This window comes from Balearica regulorum, chromosome 2 (assembly GCF_011004875.1).
Source record: "Balearica regulorum gibbericeps isolate bBalReg1 chromosome 2, bBalReg1.pri, whole genome shotgun sequence".
Classification (NCBI taxonomy): Eukaryota; Metazoa; Chordata; class Aves; order Gruiformes; family Gruidae; genus Balearica; species Balearica regulorum.
In genome coordinates, this window is record NC_046185.1 from 1,017,029 (window position 1) to 1,041,468 (window position 24,440).

General features: G+C 57.9%; 6 protein-coding genes across 6 annotated transcripts; 4 read left to right on the plus strand and 2 right to left on the minus strand.

The window, feature by feature from the left end:
- Nucleotides 1-3,160: 3,160 nt before the first annotated feature.
- Nucleotides 3,161-3,475, minus strand: LOC142600682 (feather keratin 1-like). Its single transcript, XM_075747059.1, has one exon. It carries the CDS (start codon nucleotides 3,473-3,475, stop codon nucleotides 3,161-3,163), a length of 315 nt encoding a protein of 104 aa, XP_075603174.1.
- A 3,886-nt stretch (nucleotides 3,476-7,361) lies between these two features.
- Nucleotides 7,362-7,667, minus strand: LOC142600683 (feather keratin-like). The gene has a single exon (XM_075747060.1). The coding sequence runs from the start codon at nucleotides 7,665-7,667 to the stop codon at nucleotides 7,362-7,364; it is 306 nt and encodes a 101-aa protein (XP_075603175.1).
- Nucleotides 7,668-9,850: 2,183 nt separating this feature from the next.
- LOC142600684 (feather keratin-like) lies at nucleotides 9,851-10,501 on the plus strand. The gene is made up of 2 exons (XM_075747061.1): nucleotides 9,851-9,956; nucleotides 10,176-10,501. The coding sequence occupies exons 1-2, from the start codon at nucleotides 9,851-9,853 to the stop codon at nucleotides 10,499-10,501; spliced, it is 432 nt and encodes a 143-aa protein (XP_075603176.1).
- A 4,324-nt stretch (nucleotides 10,502-14,825) lies between these two features.
- LOC142600685 (feather keratin 1-like) lies at nucleotides 14,826-15,140 on the plus strand. Its single transcript, XM_075747062.1, has one exon. The coding sequence runs from the start codon at nucleotides 14,826-14,828 to the stop codon at nucleotides 15,138-15,140; it is 315 nt and encodes a 104-aa protein (XP_075603177.1).
- Nucleotides 15,141-18,205: 3,065 nt separating this feature from the next.
- On the plus strand, nucleotides 18,206-18,514 carry LOC142600686 (feather keratin 1-like). Its single transcript, XM_075747063.1, has one exon. The coding sequence runs from the start codon at nucleotides 18,206-18,208 to the stop codon at nucleotides 18,512-18,514; it is 309 nt and encodes a 102-aa protein (XP_075603178.1).
- A 3,065-nt stretch (nucleotides 18,515-21,579) lies between these two features.
- LOC142600687 (feather keratin 1-like) lies at nucleotides 21,580-21,888 on the plus strand. Its single transcript, XM_075747064.1, has one exon. It carries the CDS (start codon nucleotides 21,580-21,582, stop codon nucleotides 21,886-21,888), a length of 309 nt encoding a protein of 102 aa, XP_075603179.1.
- The last annotated feature ends 2,552 nt before the right edge of the window (nucleotides 21,889-24,440 follow it).

A 24,440-nucleotide genomic window follows, 5' to 3' on the forward strand; every position in this document is an offset into this window, starting at 1 on the left:
GGAAGACGGTGAAGCAGCTAATCCTGGAAACCATTTCCAGGCACATGAAGGACAAGAAAGTCATCAGGAGTAGTCAGCGTGGCTTCACTAAAGGGTAGTTCACTGAAGGCAACTTCAGGTTACCCAGAAAGGCTGTGGAGTCTCCATCCTTGGAGATATTCAAAAGCTGCCTGGACATGGTCCTGGGCAACCAGCTGTAGGTGGCCCTCCTTGAGCAGAAGGGTCAAACCAGATGATCTCTAGAGGTCCATTCCAGCTTCATTCCGTGGCAATTTGAAACTGGGTGAGGAGGTCTGTAAACTGGTTCTGTTGGGGATGATGACTGTAGCTGGCAGGTAAGTGAGGATGTAGAGGCTGGGGTCATCAGTGTGCGGGCTGAGGTGATGGGAGCGAGAGAGCTCTTGGAAAGGACAGAGACGGAGTCAGGAAAGAGTCAACATGAGGCGCCTGTAGGCAAAAGTCCAGAGCCTGGGAAGTAAGCAGGAGGAGCAAGAGCTCTGTGCCAGGTCTTCTATGGCCTTCTATGATGGGGTTACAGCGTTGGTGGGTAAGGGAAGGGCAACTGACATCATCTACCTGGACTTGTGCAAGGCATTTGACGCTGTCGCGCACGACATCCTTGTCTCTAAATTGGAGAGACATGGATTCGATGGATGGACCACTCGGTGGATAAGGAATTGGCTGGATGGTCGCACTCAAAGAGTTGTGGTCAACGGTTCACTGTCCAAGTGGAGAACAGTGATGAGTGGTGTTCCTCAGGGGTCGGTACTGGGACCGGGGCTGTTTAACATCTTTGTCGGCGACATGGACAGTGGGATCGAGTTTGCCGATGACACCAAGCTCTGTGGTGGGGTTGACACGCTGTAGGGAAGGGATGCCGTCCAGAGGGACCTGGACAGGCTTGAGAGGAGGGCCCATGCGAACCGCGTGAAGTTCAACAAGGCCAAGTGCAAGGTCCTGCCTGTGGGTCAGCGCAATCCCAAGCACGACTATAGGCTGGGTGAGGAATGGATTGAAAGCAGCCTTGAGGAGAAGGACTTGGCGGTATTGATAAGCTCAACATGACCTGTCAATGTGTGCTTGCAGCCCAGAAAGCCAACCATGTCCTGGGCTGCATCAAAAGAAGTGTGACCAGCAGGTCGAGGGAGGTGATCCTGCCCCTCTACTCCGCTCTTGTGAGACCCCACCTGGAGTACTGCATCCAGCTCTGGGGGCCCCAGTACAGGAGAGACATGGAGCTGTTGGAGCGAGTCCAGAGGAGGCCGTGAAGCTGATCAGAGGGCTGGAGCACCTCTCCTGTGAGGACAGGCTGAGAGAGTTGGGATTGTTCAGTCTGGAGAAAAGGCGTCTCCGGGGAGATCTAATTGCGGCTTACCAGTACCTGAAGGGGGCCTGCAGGAAAGATGGTGAGGGACTGTTTATCAGGGAGTGTAGTGACAGGACAAGGGGTAATGGGTTTAAGCTGAAGGAGGGTCGATTTAGATTAGATGTTAGAAATTCTTTACTCTTAGGTCGCAGAACTATGGCATCATGGGACTACCTGAGACTGGTGGGCCAGCTTGTGTGACTGGAGTGCTGCAGTAGGTGCATACAGGCTTTGCAGGACAGACATGCAAGGGGAATGGCTGTTGTGTGAAGGAGGAGCTCATCTCTTTGGAGATGTTCACTGGGACACGTGAATTAATGGCTGGTGTGTAGTCTGCCTAAAGGTGGCTCATGGATGTTTTGCAGTTTGTTCCCCTGGCAAGCTGTGCTTGTTTGTGCTAGGGCCCTTGTGTCTATGCTCCTACATGAGCATTATTGTGGCCGTGAGGTTTCCTGCACACCCTTGTTCCTGGTGCATGCAGGAGATAAAGGCCTTAGCAAAAGGTGGTGTGCACTTGGAGGGCTGCAAGTCTGGGTCTATGGAGCTTTCTGTGTGAGGCAGCAAGCAGAAGAGGGGGTTGTGTTTTCTCGGGGATTCCCTTGCTGCCTGTTGCAAACTCTTCTCCTTCAGAGAAATGTATGGGAGCCCTGAAGGCTGGTGTGGATGAATAGATGTGGAGTGCGAGAGTGGTTGAGTGAGGGATGTGTTGCTTCCTGTAGCCCTTTCTTTGCCTTTGCCTGTGCAGATTACAGGGGAGATGCCTTGGGCAGTGATGGTCCCTGTGGGGAAAGGAGCTGAGCAATTTGTTAGTACCCTTCAGGTTATGGAATGGGGAGACAGACGCCAGTGCTGAACACCTGTTAGCAAATCACAGAGTGTTCCTCCTCCTTCCTTTCTTTATGTTTTGCGTATTCCAGGTTTCCTTTCTGCCTCACTGAGACTATTTCTAGTTAGGGCTGGAGAGTGCTGCTGGGCAAGAGAGTTGGTTCAGAGTGTGCTGACAGGGGCAGATTGCATCAGATGCATGGCCAGATGAGCATAAATTTGTTTGAGCAAGTGAAGTGCTTGTGTCATGTGCTGCAAGGCAAAAGTGTGCCAATCTGTGTTGTTATTGGTGACATATTTCCCAAGAGAGGTCTTGGCATCTTGGGGCAGTCAAGCACCACTGTCTCCAACAATCCCTGTGTCAACATGGTAATGAGATTGCTTTGTCGGGCTTGAAATACGTGAGCACTGGACCACTGGACACTCACGCCCCTGTGGCCTGTTGAGCCCTGGCTTTGAGCTGGGTAATGCTGGACAGGCCTTGGGAAAAGAAAGAAGGAGGAGGCAGCTCAGGCTAGGATGCAGAAGAAATTTATTGAAAGAAAAAAACAGGTAAAAAGGCAGGAAGGCAGCCGGTCAGAGGTGCAGGTGGGATGACCATCTGCCAATATCCCTTGCGTGCAGTAGGTTTAGCGGGAGCACGGAGGTCTTCCTGCCCCGGGGTGGGAGTTGCACCCTGGAGGTCCCTGGTGGTCTTTGGCTTGTGAGAAGTTGGTTGCAGTGGAGAACAGTGGACAGAGCAGAAGGGGCGATGCAAAGAAGGAAGCTGGTGAAGAGGAGGAGGCAGACGGGCCACGTTTGCAGCCGCCCGGGGTTGGCCCCTTTGCCTGCTTGCCTGCTTGGTGCCTTGAGAGGAGGAGCTGTGGATGGCAGGTCGATGTGCCAGGGAGGGCCTGGGGGCGCGTCTTCAGTGCATGGCTTGGCTTCCAGGCTTTGGGTGGTTGGTGTTAGGGAGGGTGGCGAGGGCCCTTAGCAGGGGGAGCAGCCTCTTCTGCCGCCGAAGCAGCCCAGGCCTCCGAAGCCGTAGCCGTAGCCGTAGCCGAAGGCACCAGAGGAGACGGGCACTCCCTGGGAGCTGAGGACGCTGCCCACGGCAGCCGATGAGGAGGATCCGACGGCGGTGCTCTGGGGGAAGGAGCTGAGGATGGGTCCCGGCAGGGTGACCACCACGGTGGAAGGCTGGATGACGACGCGGGAGTCCTCGCACTGCCTGACACAGGGCTCGTTGCAGCTGTTAGCCAGCGGGGTGGGTCCGCAGGGGCGGCAGAGGTCGTAGCAGGCCATGCCTGTGGTGCGGAGGGGTCCTGGAAGAGAGGGTGTTGAGAGAGCGCGGGTGTGTGGGGAGGGCAAGGGAGCGGGGAGGCGTGGTGTGGGGCTGTGGGGAGCGTGGCGGTGGGGAGGCGTCAGGACTGGTGAGGCCGGGGGCCGAGCGTGCTGGAAGAGCTGGGCCGGGTGGGGCAGGAGACGGAGGGGAAGGGGGTTCGTGCTCACCTTGTTGACCGCGTAGGAGAAGGCGTCAGGAGAAGCGTGTGAGGGAGAGAGGCGCTGGGCTGGCTTTTATGCTGGCCCCCAAGGGGCGTGAGAGCCTTTGCGCATGACAGCATTTTTCGGCGAGCAGCTCTTGCATGCCACAGCCTCGCGAGTAATGAGGTGGGGTGTGTTTTCCTTCCCGCAATTCTGCAATTTCATGTCCTCCTCGTGACGGCATGTCCGCTTGGCCCTGGCGGCAGCTTTTAAGTGCGAGTATTAGAGGCCAAAGGCTTGGCGTCGGTGGTGTGTGTCTGGGCGGGTAGAAGAGACAAGCAGAGCATAGGAGAGGTGGGGTGCCATCAGCGTGGTCATCGCGTGGCAGTCATGTGGTGTGGTTTGCAGTTGCGGTTGCGTTGTGAAGCGGGGGCTCCATTTGCTTGGAGCCCTGGGTGGCCGGTGTGTGCTTTGGAGGTGTGCCAGCGTGAGGTGCTGCCCCTTCCGTTGCTTTTGGGCCTTGCCCGCCTTGCAGCCACGTGGCTAAGCCTGTGTTTAGGCCTGACCTTTCCCGCTGGTTGTGCTGCCTGCGTGTCTTGGTGGCCGTCTTTCTCGTAAGGTTGTGGCTGAGAGAAAGGGGGCCGCCTGTTTGTTTTTGTGCCCCTTGGTGCCGTCCCCGTAGGTGTGAGTGCAAGCAGGCAGAGGAGGCCTGCTTGCGAGAGCAGGACATTTTGCCGGCAGCCCTGGATCCGAGCTCGGGAGCCCTGTGTTGTTGGGAGGCCTGCCATGCTGGCCATAGGCTTGTGTTTGCCCGGCTGCAGAGCTCCCCTTTTCTCGGGCCGGCACGTTTGCATCCTGGGCTGTAGCGTGCCGCAGTGCTTGGTGTGGCTCACCTCGCAAGGGCAGGCGAGGTTCTGGCGAGCCCGTGACTATGGCGAGAGGCAGAGGGGCAGTGTTAGTGGTGGTGGACCTGGCAGTGCTAGTTGAACGGTTGGACCTGATGGGTCTTTTCCAACCTTTATGATTGTATGCTTCTGTGAAACGGTGTCAGGCGACTCCGAGATGGACCTGCTTGTAGGTAAACGAGAGCTAATGAGCAATGTTGGTATCACCTCTTTGGTAAGCTCTTTAAGAAGGGGAAGGAAGGACGTGCACAACTGGAAGTGGAAGAGAGGCGTGATAATATCTGGGAGAAAAAACTCTACGGCCATCAAGGTCAGCGAAGAAGGAGGGGGAGGAGTTGCTCCAGGTGCCAGAGCAGAGATTCCCCTGCAGCCCATAGGGTAGACCTTGGTGAAGCCGGTTGTCCCCTGGCTTCCCATTGAGGTCCACGTTGGAGCAGATGTCCACCTGCAGCCCGTGGAGGCCTCCGTGCTGGAGCAGGTGGATGGTCCTGAAAGAGCCTGCGCCCCTGTGGGAAGGCTGCGCTGGCGTGGGCTTCTGGCAGGATGTGGGACCCCATGGGCGCCTTAGACTGGAGCAGTCGGTTCCTGAAGGAGTGCACGTCGTGGAATGGACCCTAGCAGGAGCGGTTTGTGAAGAACTGCAGCCTGTGGGAGGGAGCCACGATGGAGAATTTTGTGCAGGAGCGTCTCCCGTGTGTGGGATTCCACGCTGGAGCAGGGGAAGAGCGTGAGGAGGCAGGAGCGTCGGAGACAACGTGTGATGAGCTGGCCGCAACCCTGTTCCTGGTCCCTGTGCGTGGCTTGTGGGGGAGGAGGTGGAGAATTTGTGAGTGGAGTTGAGCGTGGGAGAAGGGAGGGCTTGGGGGGAAGGTGTGTTAAGATTTGGGTTTATTTCTCATTATGCTACTCTGACATCAATTTTTCAATACATTCATTGAATTTCCCTGAGTCGAGTCACCTGATGGTAGGTGAGTGATCTCCCTGTTCTTCTGTTGAGTCGGGAGCCTTTTGTCCTATTTTTCCGCCCGCTCGGCGGTTGAGGAGGGGGAGCGATAGAGTGATAGAGCGGCTTGGTGGGCAGCTGGTTTCCTGCCAAGGTCAACGCCAAAGAGAGGCCTGCTTGCGGAGGTTGGTTTGAACGAGATGACCCGCAGCGGTTCCTTGCGCACTCAGGAATTTGATTTCTGTGTTTCTGCTTGCTGTGATGGCCGGAGAGTCTTGCTGGGGAAGAGAGATGGCCAAGTGCCTGGTGCTATGGGGAGCGTGCGTGAGAGGCTGACGTGGTTTAGGCCGAGCCGGCAGCAAGGTACCACACGGCCGCTCACTCATCCCTCCCCCAGCATGATGGGGAGGAGAAGTGTAACACTAGGCTTGGGTCGAGATAAGGACAGGGAGAGCTAATTATCGTCACGAGCAAAAGAAACTGAACTTAGAAAAAGGGATTCTTCTGATTTATTTACTAAACAGAATAGAGCAATTAAAAAAAAAAAACAAACCATGAAGTCTTAAAACACCTCCCCCCACCCCTCCCACCTTCCCGGGCTCAACTTCACTCTGTGCTTCAACCTCCTCCCCCCTCAGCAGCACAGGGCAGGGGGTGGGGGGAATGGGGGTTGCGGTCAGTGCAGCGCACGTTGTTTCTGCCGCTTCTTTGTCCTCTGGGGGAGGACTCCTCTCATCGCTCCCCTGCTCCAAAATGGAGTCTCTCCCACGGGCTACAGTCCTTCCCGAACTGCTCCGGCGTGGTCTCTTCCATGGGGTGCAGACCTTTAGGAGAAAACTGTTCCAGCGTGGGTCTCCCACGGGGTCACAAGTCCTGCCAGCAAAACCTGCCCTGGCGTGGGCTCCCCTCTCCACGGGTCTACCGGTCTGGCCAGGGACTTGCTTCAGCCCAGGCTTCCCACGGGCCACAGCCTCCCTCGGGTGCCTCCACCTGCTCTAGCGTGGGGTCCTCCACGGGCTACAGGTGGAATCTCTACACCCCCTCATCCTTCCTCCACAGGCTGCAGGGGAACAGCCTGCTTGCCCATGGTTTTCACCACGGGCTGCAGGGCGATCTCTGCTCCGGTGTCTGGAGCACCTCCTACCCCCTCCTCCTCCTCCGGCACTGACATTGGTGTTAAATCTTCGCACTTCCCCCTGCAGCTCCAAAAAACACTTCCCCCCTTCTTAAATATGTTATCACAGAGGCGCTGATTGGCTTGGCCTTGGCCAGGGGCGGGCCCATCTTGGAGTTGGCTGGCATTGGTCCTGTCAGACACTGTGGATGCTTCTAGAAGCTCCTCACAGGAGCCACCCCTATAGCCCATGACCCCACCCGCTACCAAAACCTTGCCACACAAACCCAACACAGATGCAGGAGAACTTTATTGAGGGGGGAAAAATAGTGAAACAGCAGAAGCACCAGGTGGAAGGGAGGTCAGCCTTGGTCATCAGCCGAGGTGCCTTGCGTGCAGTAGGTCCAGCCAGAGCACCGAGGTCTTCCTGTCCCAGCGTGGGAGTGGGACACCGGAGGTCCGTGGTGGGCTTTGGCTTGTGAGAAGTTGGTTGCCACGGAGCGTAGTGGACACAAGAGAAGAGGCTATGCAGAGAAGGAAGTGGGAGGAGAGGAGAAGGTCCGTGGGCCGTGTTCGCATCAGCCCAGGCTGGCCCCTTCCCTGCTTCCTTGCTTGGTGCCTTGAGCAAGGCAGAGCCGTGGATGGCAGGTCCATGTGCCAGGGAAGGCGCGGAGGTGCGTCCTCAGTGCATGCCTTGGCTTCCAGGGTCTGGGTGGCTGGTGTTAGGGGTGGTGGCGAGGGCCCTTAGCAGGGGTAGCAGCCTCTTAGGCCGCCGAAGCAGCCCAGGCCTCCGAAGCCGGAGCCGAGGCCGAAGCCGCCAGAGATGGGCACTCCCTGGGAGCTGAGGACGTTGCCCACGGCAGCCGATGAGGAGGATCCGACGGTGGTGCTCTGGGGGAAGGAGCTGAGGATGGGTCCGGGCAGGGTGACGAGCACGGCGGGTGGCTGGATGACGACGCGGGAGTCCTCGCACTGCCTGACGCAGGGCTCGTTGCAGCTGTTAGCCAGTGGGGTGGGTCCGCAGGGGCGGCAGAGGTCGTAGCAGGCCATGTCTGTGGTGTGGAGGGGTCCTGGAAGAGAGGGTGTTTGAGAAGCCGTAGGGGCGTGGGGGCGCGTGGAGGGGGTGCGGGAGTAGGGCGAGGGAGTGTGGAGGTGTGGTGTGGGGCTGTGGGGAGCGTGGTGGTGCGGAGGCGTCAGGGCTGGTGAGGCCGGGGGCCGAACGTGCTGGAAGAGCTGGGCCAGGTGAGGCAGGAGTGAAGGGGAAGGGGGTTCGTGCTTATCTTTTTTACCGCGTAGGAGAAGACATCAATCCAGCCTGCTCAAGGAGCGCTAGCTCACACAGCCTCTCAAGGACCATCTTGAGTCCTTGTGTTGAGTATATCCAAGCATGGAGACTCAACCATCTCTGCGTAACTGGTTCCCCTGTTTGACCACTATCACACTGAAAAAGGCTTGCCTTCTCTTCCACGGAAATGGTGTATCTTTTCAGCTTTCTCCATTCACCCCCACCCTGATTGTGGGCACCAATGAGAATAGTCTGGCTCCCCTGTCCTCATTCCCTCCCATCAGGTATTTAGAGACATTGATGACATCTCCCCTGCGCGGCCTTGCCTCCTAGCTGAAATACCTCCCAGCTCTCTTAGCTTTTCGCTGTAGGAAGGATGATTTCGCCCCATCAGTATCTTGCTGGCCCTGCATTCGACTCACTCCACTAAGTCCATCTCCTTCATCCATGGGGGATCCCTCACTTGGAATCATACAAATTTTGCAGTTGGTAAAGATCCTAAAGGTCATCAAGTCCAACCGTTAACCTAACACTACCAAGTCCACTGCTAAGCCATGACCCTAAGCACCACGTCTACACATCTTTGAAATACCTCCAGGGATGGTGATTCAAGTACTTCCCTGGGCAGCCTGTTCCAATGATTGACAACCCTTTCGGTGAAGAAATTTTTCCGAATACCCAATCTAAACCTCCCCTGGTGACACTTGAGGCCATTTCCTCTTCTCCTATCGCTTGTTACTTGGGAGAAGAGACCAACACCCACCTAGCCACAGCCTCCTTTCAGGCAGTTGTAGAGGGCAATCCGGTCTCCCCTCAACCGCCTTTGCTGCAGACTAAACACCCCCCACTCACTCAGACACTCCTCCTAAGACATGTTCCCTACATCGTTCACCAGCTTCCTTGCTCTTCTTTGGACGGGTCATACCAGAGCCCAGGCTGCAAAGGTGTCAGCCCGAGAAAAGGGGAGCACTACGGAGGGAACAACACAAGCCTTTGGGGAGCCTGGCAGGCCTCCTGACATCACCAGCCTTGTGCGTTCTGAACCAGGGCTGTCAGGAAAACGTCCTGCTCTCGCAAACAGCCCTCATCTGCATGCTTGCACTGACACACCCCTCGGCATGGCCCCAAGGGGCCCCAAGCGCAAACAGGTAACCTCCCTTCTCCCAGCTGCAACCTTAGAAGCTGCAGGGACACCAAGACACACAGGCAGCACAACCAACGGGAAAGGTCAGACGAAACACAGGCTTAGGCAGGTGGGAGCAAGCTGGGTAGGGAGTGACTGTGATGAAAGAGGCAGGACTCATGACCAGCAAAACTCCAAACCTCAGACCAGCCTTCCAGGGCTGTGAAGAAATAGGGCCTCATCTTCACAGTGCACCTGTAAACCACACAACCAACTGCAACAAAATGACCTCACTGATGAACCCCCCGGGATGGCCCCAAGGGGGGACATGCTAAAACATGCAGGCTCCTTCCCCTAGCTACGGTCTTAGAAGCCAGACGGACACCAAGACACCCAGAGAACACACCCAAAGGGAAAGGACAAGCATAAACACAGGCTTAGCCAGCTGGGAACATGGTGGGTAGGGAGGGAATGCCATGCAAAGGGCGTTGGACACCTCCAAAGCCCAGACCAGCCTTCCAGGGCTGCAAGAACATGGGAAGCCCTCACAACGCACCTGTAAACCACACGAGTGCCATGGGATGACCTCACAGATGACACCTCACCTCTCCAACTTTTGGCCATGTCTGCTGAATGTGCTGACACTCACCTTCCATGCAAATCCTCCCAAATACCTACTCTCACTTAAAAGCTGCCGCCAGGGCCAAGTGGACACGTCCTCAAGGGGAGGACATGAAAAGGGAGCGTTGCAGGAAGGAAAACACACCCCACCTCATTACTTGCGAGGCTGTGGCATGCAAGAGCTGCTTCATAAAAAATGCTGTCATGCGCAAGCTCTGTCTCGACCCCCTCAGGCACTTGGGGACCAGCATAAAAGCCGGCCCAGTGCCTCTCTCCCTCACACACTTCTCCCGACGCCTTCTCCTACGCGGTCAACAAGGTGAGCACGAACCCCCTTCCCCTCCGTCTCCTGCCTCACCCGGCCCAGCTCTTCCAGCACGCTCGGCCCCCGGCCTCACCAGCCCTGACGCCTCCCCACCGCCACGCTCCCCACAGCCCCACACCACGCCTCCCCACTCCCTCGCCCTACTCCCGCACCCCCTCCACGCGCCCCCACGCCCCTACGCCTTCTCAACACCCTCTCTTCCAGGACCCCTCCACACCACAGGCATGGCCTGCTACGACCTCTGCCGCCCCTGCGGACCCACCCCGCTGGCTAACAGCTGCAACGAGCCCTGTGTCAGGCAGTGCGAGGACTCCCGCGTCGTCATCCAGCCACCCGCCGTGGTGGTCACCCTGCCGGGTCCCATCCTCAGCTCCTTCCCCCAGAGCACCGCCGTCGGATCGTCCTCATCGGCTGCCGTGGGCAACGTCCTCAGCTCCCAGGGAGTGCCCATCTCTGGCGGCTTCGGCCTCGGCTCCGGCTTTGGAGGCCTGGGCTGCTTCGGCGGCCTAAGAGGCTGCTACCCCTGCTAAGGGCCCTCGCCACCACCCCTAACACCAGCCACCCAGACCCTGGAAGCCAAGGCATGCATGCAGGACGTACCTCCGCGCCTTCCCTGGCACATGGACCTGCCATCCACAGCTCTGCCTTGCTCAAGGCACCAAGCAAGGAAGCAGGGAAGGGCTCAGCCCAGGCTGCTGGAAACAGGGCCCACATACCTCCTTCTCTTCACCAGCTTCCTTCTCTGCATAGCCTCTTCTCTTGTGTCCACTACGCTCCGTGGCAACAAACTTCCCACAAGCGAAAGCCCACCAGGGGCCTCCAGTATGCAACTCCCACCCCGGGGCAGGAAGAGCTCCGTGCTCCCGCTAAACCCACTGCACGCAAGGGACCTCAGCTGACGGTCACCCTACCTCCATCTCAGACCCCCTCCCTTCCATTTGCCTCTTTGCCCTTTTCACTCATTGTTTTGCCTCAATAAACAACTCCTGCATCACAGTTCGAGACGCCTCCACTTCTTTTCTTCTCCCAAGGCTCTTCCAGTCTCACCCAGCACAAAACCAGGGCTCGAGGCTATCGGAGTGTGTTGAAAAAGCGCCACCACTCCTCTCTTAGCAAATGTATCCACAGCAACACCACCCACTGGCACCTGGTGGCTTCCAGCCTATCATGCAAGCCCTTCACTTGCTAAAACAAAAGCTTGGACATGCTAATACACTTCTACCCATGTTGCTGAAGCAAGATACTCATGTCTGGTGGGTTAACGTTGTCTCATTACCAGGTGCCTGCCAAGCTTCTCTACCACTCCCGCTCCTCAAGTCAAAAGCGTGGAGGAAATATGACAAAAGGTTCATGGGTCCAGATAAGGACAGGGAGAGCATAGAATCATAGAATGGTTTTGGTTGGAAGAGACCTTGAAGATCATATAGTTCCAACCCCCTTGCCATGGGCAGAGACACCCTCTACTAGACCAGCTTGCTCAAAGTCTCATCCAACCTGGCCTTAAACACTGCCAGGGATGAGGCATCCACAACTTCTCCTGGCATCCTCTTCCAGTGTCTCACCACCCACAGTAAAGAAATTCGTCCTATTAGTGAACGTAAATCTACTCTCTTTCAGTTTCATCAGTTAATTAACCTCATCCTATCTGATAAGGAGTCCCTCCCCATCTTTCCTCTAGGCCCCCTTTAAGTACTGGAAGGCTGCTCTAATGTCTCCCTGGAAACTTCTCTTCTTCACACTAAACAACCCCAATTTCCTCACCCTGTCCTCAAAGGGGAGATGCTCCAGCCCCATCATCTTCATGGCCTCCTCTGGAACCACTCCAGCAGGTCCATGTCCTTCTTATGCTGGGGGCCACAAAGCTAAACACAGTACTCCAGTTTCACAAGAGCGGAGGGGCCGAATCACCACCCTTGACCTGCTCGCCACGCTGCTTTTGATGCAGCCCAGGATATGACTGGCTTTCTGGGCTGTGAGTGCACATTGCTAGCTCATATTCAGGTTTCATCCACTGATACCCCCAAGTCCATCTCCACAGGGCTGCTCTCAATCACCCAGCCTGTATACACGTTTGGGATTGCCCCAATCCAGGTGCAGGACCTTGCACTTGGCCTTGTTGAACTTCATGCGGTTTGCATGGGCCCACCTCCCTAGCCTGTCAAGGCCCTGCCAGATGGCATTTCTTTCCTCTAGAGTATCAACCACAATACTCAGCTTGGTATCCTCCACAAACCTGCTGCGGGTGCACTCAATCCCACTGTCCATCTCCCTGACAAAGATGATAAATAACACTGGTCCCAAGAAGGAACCCTGACAGACACTGCTCATCACTGGCCTTGACACAGACATTGAGCCATTGACCGCAACTCTTTGAGTGTGACCAGACAGTCAATTCCTAATCCACCAAGTGGTCCACCTATCAAATACACATCTGTCCATCATAGAGACAAGGATGTCCTTCAGGACAGTGTCAAATGCTTTGCACAAGTCCAGGTAGATGACGACAATTGCTCTTCCCTTACTCACAAACACTGTAAGCCCATCACAGAAGGCCATCAAATTTGTTAGGCACGATTTCCCCTTCCTGAAGCCACATCTGCTGTCAGCAATCACCTCTCCCTCTTCCAGGTGCCTCAGCAGACTTTCCAGGAGGAATTGCTCCATGACCTTGCCTGGCACAGAGGTGACACTGACTGACCTGTAGTTAACCCGCATCTTCCTTTTTACCTTTTGAAAAATGAGCATTATCATCTGCCAACATGCTGTGGGGGCACTCCATCACATTGCCGAGGTCATTAATGAGAATGTTGAACAGTGCTGGCCCCACATCCGAGTCCTAGGCTACACCACTTGAGACTTCCCTCCAGCTGCACTTTGTGTCACACACCACAGTCCTCTGGGCCCAGCCCTTCAGCCACTTTGCACTCCACCTCACTCTCGGCTTACACAACAGGTACTTTCTCAGCTTGTCTTGAGCATGCAATGGGAGAAAGCACCAAAGGCTTGATTAAAAACTCAGGGTAAACACCAGCCACTGCTCTCATCCACAAAGGCAGTCCCTTCACCGTAGAAGACATGGGCATCCATCAAGCATGATTTCCCCTTTTTAAATCCACACTAACAACTCCTCATCACCTTCTTGTAATTCCTGGGATTTGCAGTCATTTCCGGAAGAATTTTCTACATCACCTTCCACAGGAAAAACATCAGGCTCACCTGCCTCTACTTTCCCACATACTCCTTCCTGGACTTCTTACAGATAGGAGGCCTATGAACTATCAGGAAAAACAGGCAACATGACCTTTACAAGGTAATCGAGAGGGGCCTCCCAAACAATCCAGCCAACTCCCTCAGCATTCTTGGCTACAACCTGTCAGGCCCCATGCACATGCCTACATGCAGTTGCAAAGCACTCCTTCCTACCTCCCTTTGTCTTCCTCAGCAACAAGGACAGCTCACCTGACAATCAGCTTGCAAAACACTCATCTTGGCTAAATTGGGGCAGGCCTTGCCATTCATCAACCCCTCAGCATTCATCCACCACCACCAAGACCTAAGCTATGCTGCCACGTGCAGTCTGCTTGCTTCCAGATCTCCCTGGCAATCTCCAAATCCTCTTTCTACCCGTCAAACGCTATGCAGAGAAGTGGACTCAACCCTTGGCACTCACCCCAAGACCCCAAAGAGCCAGGCTCACCAGACCCTTTCCCTGCCGCTCCCACTCGCCCTCTGCCTCTCGCCATAGTCACGGGCTCGCCAGAACCTCGCCTGCCCTTGCGAGGGGAGCCACACCAAGCACTGCGGCACGCTACAGCCCAGGATGCAAACGTGCCGGCCCGAGAAAAGGGGAGCTCTGCAGCCAGGCAAACACAAGCCTATGGCCAGCATGGCAGGCCTCCCAACAACACAGGGCTCCCGAGCTCGGATCCAGGGCTGCCGGCAAAATGTCCTGCTCTCGCAAGCAGGCCTCCTCTGCCTGCTTGCGCTCAGACCCACGGGGACGGCACCAAGGGGCACAAAAACAAACAGGCGGCCCCCTTTCTCTCAGCCACAACCTTACGAGAAAGACGGCCACCAAGACACGCAGGCAGCACAACCAGCGGGAAAGGTCAGGCCTAAACACAGGCTTAGCCACGTGGCTGCAAGGCGGGCAAGGCCCAAAAGCAATGGAAGGGGCAGCACCTCACGCTGGCACACCTCCAAAGCACACACCGGCCACCCAGGGCTCCAAGCAAATGGAGCCCCCGCTTCACAACGCAACCGCAACTGCAAACCACACCACACGACTGCCACGCGATGACCACGCTGATGGCACCCCACCTCTCCTATGCTCTGCTTGTCTCTTCTACCCGCCCAGACACACACCACCGACGCCAAGCCTTTGGCCTCTAATACTCGCACTTAAAAGCTGCCGCCAGGGCCAAGCGGACATGCCGTCACGAGGAGGACATGAAATTGCAGAATTGCGGGAAGGAAAACACACCCCACCTCATTACTCGCGAGGCTGTGGCATGCAAGAGCTGCTCGCCGAAAAATGCTGTCATGCGCAAAGGCTCTCACGCCCCTTGGGGGCCAGCATAAAAGCCAGCCCAGCGCCTCTCTCCCTCACACGCTTCTCCTGACGCCTTCTCCTACGCGGTCAACAAGGTGAGCACGAACCCCCTTCCCCTCCGTCTCCTGCCCCACCCGGCCCAGCTCTTCCAGCACGCTCGGCCCCCGGCCTCACCAGTCCTGACGCCTCCCCACCGCCACGCTCCCCACAGCCCCACACCACGCCTCCCCGCTCCCTCGCCCTCCCCACACACCCGCGCTCTCTCAACACCCTCTCTTCCAGGACCCCTCCACACCACAGACATGGCCTGCTACGACCTCTGCCGCCCCTGCGGACCCACCCCGCTGGCTAACAGCTGCAACGAGCCCTGTGTCAGGCAGTGCGAGGACTCCCGCGTCGTCATCCAGCCTTCCACCGTGGTGGTCACCCTGCCGGGACCCATCCTCAGCTCCTTCCCCCAGAGCACCGCCGTCGGATCCTCCTCATCGGCTGCCGTGGGCAGCGTCCTCAGCTCCCAGGGAGTGCCTGTCTCCTCTGGTGCCTTCGGCTTCGGCCTCGGCTCCGGCTTCGGAGGCCTGGGCTGCTTCGGCGGCCTAAGAGGCTGCTCCCCCTGCTAAGGGCCCTCGCCACCCTCCCTAACACCAACCACCCAAAGCCTGGAAGCCAAGCCATGCGCTGAGGACGCGCCCCCAGGCCCTCCCTGGCACATCGACCTGCCATCCACAGCTCCTCCTCTCAAGGCACCAAGCAGGCAAGCAGGCAAAGGGGCCAACCCCGGGCGGCTGCAAACGTGGCCCGTCTGCCTCCTCCTCTTCTCCAGCTTCCTTCTTTGCATCGCCCCTTCTGCTCTGTCCACTGTTCTCCACTGCAACCAACTTCTCACAAGCCAAAGACCACCAGGGACCTCCGGGGTGCAACTCCCACCCCGGGGCAGGAATACCTCCGTACTCCCGCTAAACCTACTGCACGCAAGGGACCTCAGCTGACGGTCGCCCTACCTCCATCTCAGACCCCCTCCCTTCCATTTGCCTCTTTGCCCTTTTCACTCGTTGTTTTGCCTCAATAAACAACTCCTGCATCACAGCCCGAGGCGCCTACGCTTCTTTTCTTCTCCCAAGGCTCTTCCAGTCTCACCCAGCACAAAAAACACGGGCTCACGATACCATCGGGGCGGTTGGAAAAGGGCCACAATACTGCTCTCGGGAATTAGGTCTCCGGCAAAAGCAAAACACAGAACAGAATGCCGGGGCTCCCAGCCCGTGACACAAGCCCTTCACTTACCCAGACTAAGGCTTGAACACGCTCAGGCACTTCTACCCGTGCCTCTCACGCACGCTCCCCATAGCACCAGGCACTTGGCCATCTCTCTTCCCCAGCAAGACTCTCCGGCCATCACAGCAAGCGGAAACACAGAAATCAAATTCCTGAGTGCGCAAGGAACCGCTGCGGGTCATCTCGTTCAAACCAACCTCCGCAAGCAGGCCTCTCTTTGGCGTTGACCTTGGCAGGAAACCAGCTGCCCACCAAGCCGCTCTATCACTCTATCGCTCCCCCTCCTCAACCGCCGAGCGGGCGGAAAATAGGACAAAAGGCTCCCGACTCAACAGAAGAACAGGGAGATCACTCACCTACCATCAGGTGACTCGACTCAGGGAAATTCAATGAATGTATTGAAAAATTGATGTCAGAGTAGCATAATGAGAAATAAACCCAAATCTTAACACACCTTCCCCCAAGCCCTCCCTTCTCCCACGCTCAACTCCACTCACAAATTCTCCACCTCCTCCCCCGCAAGCCACGCACAGGGACCAGGAACAGGGTTGCGGCCAGCTCATCACACGTTGTCTCCGACGCTCCTGCCTCCTCACGCTCTTCCCCTGCTCCAGCGTGGAATCCCACACACGGGAGACACTCCTGCACAAAATTCTCCATCGTGGCTCCCTCCCACAGGCTGCAGTTCTTCGCAAACCGCTCCTGCTAGGGTCCATTCCACGACGTGCACTCCTTCAGGAACCGACTGCTCCAGTCTAAGGCGCCCACGGGGTCCCACGTCCTGCCAGAAGCCCACGCCAGCGCAGCCTTCCCACAGGGGCGCAGGCTCTTTCAGGACCATCCACCTGCTCCAGCACGGAGGCCTCCACGGGCTGCAGGTGGACATCTGCTCCAACGTGGACCTCAATGGGAAGCCAGGAGAAAACCGGCTTCACCAAGGTCTACCCTATGGGCTGCAGGGGAATCTCTGCTCCAGCATCTGGAGCAACTCCTCCCCCTCCTTCTTCGCTGACCTTGATGGCCGTAGAGTTTTTTCTCCCAGATATTATCACGCCTCTCTTCCACTTCCAGTTGTGCACGTCCTTCCTTCCCCTTCTGAAAGAGCTTACCAAAGAGGTGATACCAACATTGCTCATTAGCTCTCGTTTACCTACAAGCAGGTCCATCTCGGAGTCGCCTGACACCGTTTCACAGAAGCATACAATCATAAAGGTTGGAAAAGACCCATCAGGTCCAACCGTTCAACTAGCACTGCCAGGTCCACCACCACTAACACTGCCCCTCTGCCTCTCGCCATAGTCACGGGCTCGCCAGAACCTCGCCTGCCCTTGCGAGGGGAGCCACACCAAGCACTGCGGCACGCTACAGCCCAGGATGCAAACGTGCCGGCCCGAGAAAAGGGGAGCTCTGCAGCCGGGCAAACACAAGCCTATGGCCAGCATGGCAGGCCTCCCAACAACACAGGGCTCCCGAGCTCGGAACCAGGGCTGCCGGCAAAATGTCCTGCTCTCGCAAGCAGGCCTCCTCTGCCTGCTTGCGCTCAGACCCACGGGGACGGCACCAAGGGGCACAAAAACAAACAGGCGGCCCCCTTTCTGTCAGCCACAACCTTACGAGAAAGACGGGCACCAAGACACGCAGGCAGCACAACCAGCGGGAAAGGTCAGGCCTAAACACAGGCTTAGCCACGTGGCTGCAAGGCGGGCAAGGCCCAAAAGCAATGGAAGGGGCAGCACCTCACGCTGGCACACCTCCAAAGCACACACCGGCCACCCAGGGCTCCAAGCAAATGGAGCCCCCGCTTCACAACGCAACCGCAACTGCAAACCACACCACACGACTGCCACGCGATGACCACGCTGATGGCACCCCACCTCTCCTATGCTCTGCTTGTCTCTTCTACCCGCCCAGACACACACCACCGACGCCAAGCCTTTGGCCTCTAATACTCGCACTTAAAAGCTGCCGCCAGGGCCAAGCGGACATGCCGTCACGAGGAGGACATGAAATTGCAGAATTGCGGGAAGGAAAACACACCCCACCTCATTACTCGCGAGGCTGTGGCATGCAAGAGCTGCTCGCCGAAAAATGCTGTCATGCGCAAAGGCTCTCACGCCCCTTGGGGGCCAGCATAAAAGCCAGCCCAGCGCCTCTCTCCCTCACAAGCTTCTGCTGACACCTTCTGCTACGCGGTCAACAAGGTGAGCACGAACCCCCTTCCCCTCCGTCTCCTGCCCCAGCCGGCCCAGCTCTTCCAGCACGCTCGGCCCCCGGCCTCACCAGTCCTGACGCCTCCCCACCGCCACGCTCCCCACAGCCCCACACCACGCCTCCCCGCTCCCTTGCCCTCCCCACACACCCGCGCTCACTCTCAACACCCTCTCTTCCAGGACCCCTCTGCACCACAGGCATGGCCTGCTACGACCTCTGCCGCCCCTGCGGACCCACCCCGCTGGCTAACAGCTGCAACGAGCCCTGTGTCAGGCAGTGCGAGGACTCCCGCGTCGTCATCCAGCCTTCCACCGTGGTGGTCACCCTGCCGGGACCCATCCTCAGCTCCTTCCCCCAGAGCACCGCCGTCGGATCCTCCTCATCGGCTGCCGTGGGCAGCGTCCTCAGCTCCCAGGGAGTGCCCGTCTCCTCTGGTGCCTTCGGCTACGGCTACGGCTTCGGAGGCCTGGGCTGCTTCGGCGGCAGAAGAGGCTGCTCCCCCTGCTAAGGGCCCTCGCCACCCTCCCTAACACCAACCACCCAAAGCCTGGAAGCCAAGCCATGCACTGAGGACGCGCCCCCAGGCCCTCCCTGGCACATCGACCTGCCATCCACAGCTCCTCCTCTCAAGGCACCAAGCAGGCAAGCAGGCAAAGGGGCCAACCCCGGGCGGCTGCAAACGTGGCCCGTCTGCCTCCTCCTCTTCTCCAGCTTCCTTCTTTGCATCGCCCCTTCTGCTCTGTCCACTGTTCTCCACTGCAACCAACTTCTCACAAGCCAAAGACCACCAGGGACCTCCGGGGTGCAACTCCCACCCCGGGGCAGGAAGACCTCCGTGCTCCCGCTAAACCTACTGCACGCAAGGGACCTCAGCTGACGGTCGCCCTACCTCCATCTCAGACCCCCTCCCTTCCATTTGCCTCTTTGCCCTTTTCACTCGTTGTTTTGCCTCAATAAACAACTCCTGCATCACAGCCCGAGGCGCCTACGCTTCTTTTCTTCTCCCAAGGCTCTTCCAGTCTCACCCAGCACAAAAAACACGGGCTCACGATACCATCGGGGAGGCTGGAAAAGGGCCACAATACTGCTCTCGGGAATTAGGTCTCCGGCAAAAGCAAAACACAGAACAGAATGCCGGGGCTCCCAGCCCGTGACACAAGCCCTTCACTTACCCAGACTAAGGCTTGAACACGCTCAGGCACTTCTACCCGTGCCTCTCACGCACGCTCCCCATAGCACCAGGCACTTGGCCATCTCTCTTCCCCAGCAAGACTCTCCGGCCATCACAGCAAGCGGAAACACAGAAATCAAATTCCTGAGTGCGCAAGGAACCGCTGCGGGTCATCTCGTTCAAACCAACCTCCGCAAGCAGGCCTCTCTTTGGCGCTGACCTTGGCAGGAAACCAGCTGCCCACCAAGCCGCTCTATCACTCTATCGCTCCCCCTCCTCAACCGCCGAGCGGGCGGAAAATAGGACAAAAGGCTCCCGACTCAACAGAAGAACAGGGAGATCACTCACCTACCATCAGGTGACTCGACTCAGGGAAATTCAATGAATGTATTGAAAAATTGATGTCAGAGTAGCATAATGAGAAATAAACCCAAATCTTAACACACCTTCCCCCAAGCCCTCCCTTCTCCCACGCTCAACTCCACTCACAAATTCTCCACCTCCTCCCCCGCAAGCCACGCACAGGGACCAGGAACAGGGTTGCGGCCAGCTCATCACACGTTGTCTCCGACGCTCCTGCCTTCTCACGCTCTTCCCCTGCTCCAGCGTGGAATCCCACACACGGGAGACACTCCTGCACAAAATTCTCCATCGTGGCTCCCTCCCACAGGCTGCAGTTCTTCACAAACCGCTCCTGCTAGGGTCCATTCCACGACGTGCACTCCTTCAGGAACCGACTGCTCCAGTCTAAGGCGCCCACGGGGTCCCACGTCCTGCCAGAAGCCCACGCCAGCGCAGCCTTCCCACAGGGGCGCAGGCTCTTTCAGGACCATCCACCTGCTCCAGCACGGAGGCCTCCACGGGCTGCAGGTGGACATCTGCTCCAACGTGGACCTCAATGGGAAGCCAGGGGACAACCGGCTTCACCAAGGTCTACCCTATGGGCTGCAGGGGAATCTCTGCTCCGGCACCTGGAGCAACTCCTCCCCCTCCTTCTTCGCTGACCTTGATGGCCGTAGAGTTTTTTCTCCCAGATATTATCACGCCTCTCTTCCACTTCCAGTTGTGCACGTCCTTCCTTCCCCTTCTTAAAGAGCTTACCAAAGAGGTGATACCAACATTGCTCATTAGCTCTCGTTTACCTACAAGCAGGTCCATCTCGGAGTCGCCTGACACCGTTTCACAGAAGCATACAATCATAAAGGTTGGAAAAGACCCATCAGGTCCAACCGTTCAACTAGCACTGCCAGGTCCACCACCACTAACACTGCCCCTCTGCCTCTCGCCATAGTCACGGGCTCGCCAGAACCTCGCCTGCCCTTGCGAGGGGAGCCACACCAAGCACTGCGGCACGCTACAGCCCAGGATGCAAACGTGCCGGCCCGAGAAAAGGGGAGCTGTGCAGCCGGGCAAACACAAGCCTATGGCCAGCATGGCAGGCCTCCCAACAACACAGGGCTCCCGAGCTCGGAACCAGGGCTGCCGGCAAAATGTCCTGCTCTCGCAAGCAGGCCTCCTCTGCCTGCTTGCGCTCAGACCCACGGGGACGGCACCAAGGGGCACAAAAACAAACAGGCGGCCCCCTTTCTCTCAGCCACAACCTTACGAGAAAGACGGGCACCAAGACACGCAGGCAGCACAACCAGCGGGAAAGGTCAGGCCTAAACACAGGCTTAGCCACGTGGCTGCAAGGCGGGCAAGGCCCAAAAGCAATGGAAGGGGCAGCACCTCACGCTGGCACACCTCCAAAGCACACACCGGCCACCCAGGGCTCCAAGCAAATGGAGCCCCCGCTTCACAACGCAACCGCAACTGCAAACCACACCACACGACTGCCACGCGATGACCACGCTGATGGCACCCCACCTCTCCTATGCTCTGCTTGTCTCTTCTACCCGCCCAGACACACACCACCGACGCCAAGCCTTTGGCCTCTAATACTCGCACTTAAAAGCTGCCGCCAGGGCCAAGCGGACATGCCGTCACGAGGAGGACATGAAATTGCAGAATTGCGGGAAGGAAAACACACCCCACCTCATTACTCGCGAGGCTGTGGCATGCAAGAGCTGCTCGCCGAAAAATGCTGTCATGCGCAAAGGCTCTCACGCCCCTTGGGGGCCAGCATAAAAGCCAGCCCAGCGCCTCTCTCCCTCACAAGCTTCTGCTGACACCTTCTGCTACGCGGTCAACAAGGTGAGCACGAACCCCCTTCCCCTCCGTCTCCTGCCCCACCCGGCCCAGCTCTTCCAGCACGCTCGGCCCCCGGCCTCACCAGTCCTGACGCCTCCCCACCGCCACGCTCCCCACAGCCCCACACCACGCCTCCCCGCTCCCTTGCCCTCCCCACACACCCGCGCTCACTCTCAACACCCTCTCTTCCAGGACCCCTCTGCACCACAGGCATGGCCTGCTACGACCTCTGCCGCCCCTGCGGACCCACCCCGCTGGCTAACAGCTGCAACGAGCCCTGTGTCAGGCAGTGCGAGGACTCCCGCGTCGTCATCCAGCCTTCCACCGTGGTGGTCACCCTGCCGGGACCCATCCTCAGCTCCTTCCCCCAGAGCACCGCCGTCGGATCCTCCTCATCGGCTGCCGTGGGCAGCGTCCTCAGCTCCCAGGGAGTGCCCGTCTCCTCTGGTGCCTTCGGCTACGGCTACGGCTTCGGAGGCCTGGGCTGCTTCGGCGGCAGAAGAGGCTGCTCCCCCTGCTAAGGGCCCTTGCCACCCTCCCTAACACCAACCACCCAAAGCCTGGAAGCCAAGCCATGCACTGAGGACGCGCCCCCAGGCCCTCCCTGGCACATCGACCTGCCATCCACAGCTCCTCCTCTCAAGGCACCAAGCAGGCAAGCAGGCAAAGGGGCCAACCCCGGGCGGCTGCAAACGTGGCCCGTCTGCCTCCTCCTCTTCTCCAGCTTCCTTCTTTGCATCGCCCCTTCTGCTCTGTCCACTGTTCTCCACTGCAACCAACTTCTCACAAGCCAAAGACCACCAGGGACCTCCGGGGTGCAACTCCCACCCCGGGGCAGGAAGACCTCCGTGCTCCCGCTAAACCTACTGCACGCAAGGGACCTCAGCTGACGGTCGCCCTACCTCCATCTCAGACCCCCTCCCTTCCATTTGCCTCTTTGCCCTTTTCACTCGTTGTTTTGCCTCAATAAACAACTCCTGCATCACAGCCCGAGGCGCCTACGCTTCTTTTCTTCTCCCAAGGCTCTTCCAGTCTCACCCAGCACAAAAAACACGGGCTCACGATACCATCGGGGCGGTTGGAAAAGGGCCACAATACTGCTCTCGGGAATTAGGTCTCCGGCAAAAGCAAAACACAGAACAGAATGCCGGGGCTCCCAGCCCGTGACACAAGCCCTTCACTTACCCAAACTAAGGCTTGAACACGCTCAGGCACTTCTACCCGTGCCTCTCACGCACGCTCCCCATAGCACCAGGCACTTGGCCATCTCTCTTCCCCAGCAAGACTCTCCGGCCATCACAGCAAGCGGAAACACAGAAATCAAATTCCTGAGTGCGCAAGGAACCGCTGCGGGTCATCTCGTTCAAACCAACCTCCGCAAGCAGGCCTCTCTTTGGCGCTGACCTTGGCAGGAAACCAGCTGCCCACCAAGCCGCTCTATCACTCTATCGCTCCCCCTCCTCAACCGCCGAGCGGGCGGAAAATAGGACAAAAGGCTCCCGACTCAACAGAAGAACAGGGAGATCACTCACCTACCATCAGGTGACTCGACTCAGGGAAATTCAATGAATGTATTGAAAAATTGATGTCAGAGTAGCATAATGAGAAATAAACCCAAATCTTAACACACCTTCCCCCCAAGCCCTCCCTTCTCCCACGCTCAACTCCACTCACAAATTCTCCACCTCCTCCCCCGCAAGCCACGCACAGGGACCAGGAACAGGGTTGCGGCCAGCTCATCACACGTTGTCTCCGACGCTCCTGCCTTCTCACGCTCTTCCCCTGCTCCAGCGTGGAATCCCACACACGGGAGACACTCCTGCACAAAATTCTCCATCGTGGCTCCCTCCCACAGGCTGCAGTTCTTCACAAACCGCTCCTGCTAGGGTCCATTCCACGACGTGCACTCCTTCAGGAACCGACTGCTCCAGTCTAAGGCGCCCACGGGGTCCCACGTCCTGCCAGAAGCCCACGCCAGCGCAGCCTTCCCACAGGGGCGCAGGCTCTTTCAGGACCATCCACCTGCTCCAGCACGGAGGCCTCCACGGGCTGCAGGTGGACATCTGCTCCAACGTGGACCTCAATGGGAAGCCAGGGGACAACCGGCTTCACCAAGGTCTACCCTATGGGCTGCAGGGGAATCTCTGCTCCGGCACCTGGAGCAACTCCTCCCCCTCCTTCTTCGCTGACCTTGATGGCCGTAGAGTTTTTTCTCCCAGATATTATCACGCCTCTCTTCCACTTCCAGTTGTGCACGTCCTTCCTTCCCCTTCTTAAAGAGCTTACCAAAGAGGTGATACCAACATTGCTCATTAGCTCTCGTTTACCTACAAGCAGGTCCATCTCGGAGTCGCCTGACACCGTTTCACAGAAGCATACAATCATAAAGGTTGGAAAAGACCCATCAGGTCCAACCGTTCAACTAGCACTGCCAGGTCCACCACCACTAACACTGCCCCTCTGCCTCTCGCCATAGTCACGGGCTCGCCAGAACCTCGCCTGCCCTTGCGAGGGGAGCCACACCAAGCACTGCGGCACGCTACAGCCCAGGATGCAAACGTGCCGGCCCGAGAAAAGGGGAGCTGTGCAGCCGGGCAAACACAAGCCTATGGCCAGCATGGCAGGCCTCCCAACAACACAGGGCTCCCGAGCTCGGAACCAGGGCTGCCGGCAAAATGTCCTGCTCTCGCAAGCAGGCCTCCTCTGCCTGCTTGCGCTCAGACCCACGGGGACGGCACCAAGGGGCACAAAAACAAACAGGCGGCCCCCTTTCTCTCAGCCACAACCTTACGAGAAAGACGGCCACCAAGACACGCAGGCAGCACAACCAGCGGGAAAGGTCAGGCCTAAACACAGGCTTAGCCACGTGGCTGCAAGGCGGGCAAGGCCCAAAAGCAATGGAAGGGGCAGCACCTCACGCTGGCACACCTCCAAAGCACACACCGGCCACCCAGGGCTCCAAGCAAATGGAGCCCCCGCTTCACAACGCAACCGCAACTGCAAACCACACCACACGACTGCCACGCGATGACCACGCTGATGGCACCCCACCTCTCCTATGCTCTGCTTGTCT

Excerpts from the sequence above, each read along its gene's own strand:
- LOC142600685 (XM_075747062.1), top strand. The coding sequence starts at position 14,826 with ATGGCCTGCTACGACCTCTGCCGCCCCTGCGGACCCACCCCGCTGGCT.
- LOC142600682 (XM_075747059.1), bottom strand. The coding sequence starts at position 3,475 with ATGGCCTGCTACGACCTCTGCCGCCCCTGCGGACCCACCCCGCTGGCT.
- LOC142600686 (XM_075747063.1), top strand. The coding sequence starts at position 18,206 with ATGGCCTGCTACGACCTCTGCCGCCCCTGCGGACCCACCCCGCTGGCT.
- LOC142600687 (XM_075747064.1), top strand. The coding sequence starts at position 21,580 with ATGGCCTGCTACGACCTCTGCCGCCCCTGCGGACCCACCCCGCTGGCT.
- LOC142600683 (XM_075747060.1), bottom strand. The coding sequence starts at position 7,667 with ATGGCCTGCTACGACCTCTGCCGCCCCTGCGGACCCACCCCACTGGCT.
- LOC142600684 (XM_075747061.1), top strand. The coding sequence starts at position 9,851 with ATGCGCAAGCTCTGTCTCGACCCCCTCAGGCACTTGGGGACCAGCATA. Across the intron at positions 9,957-10,175 it reads CCGACGCCTTCTCCTACGCG|GACCCCTCCACACCACAGGC; the intron begins GTCAACAAGGTG and ends CCTCTCTTCCAG.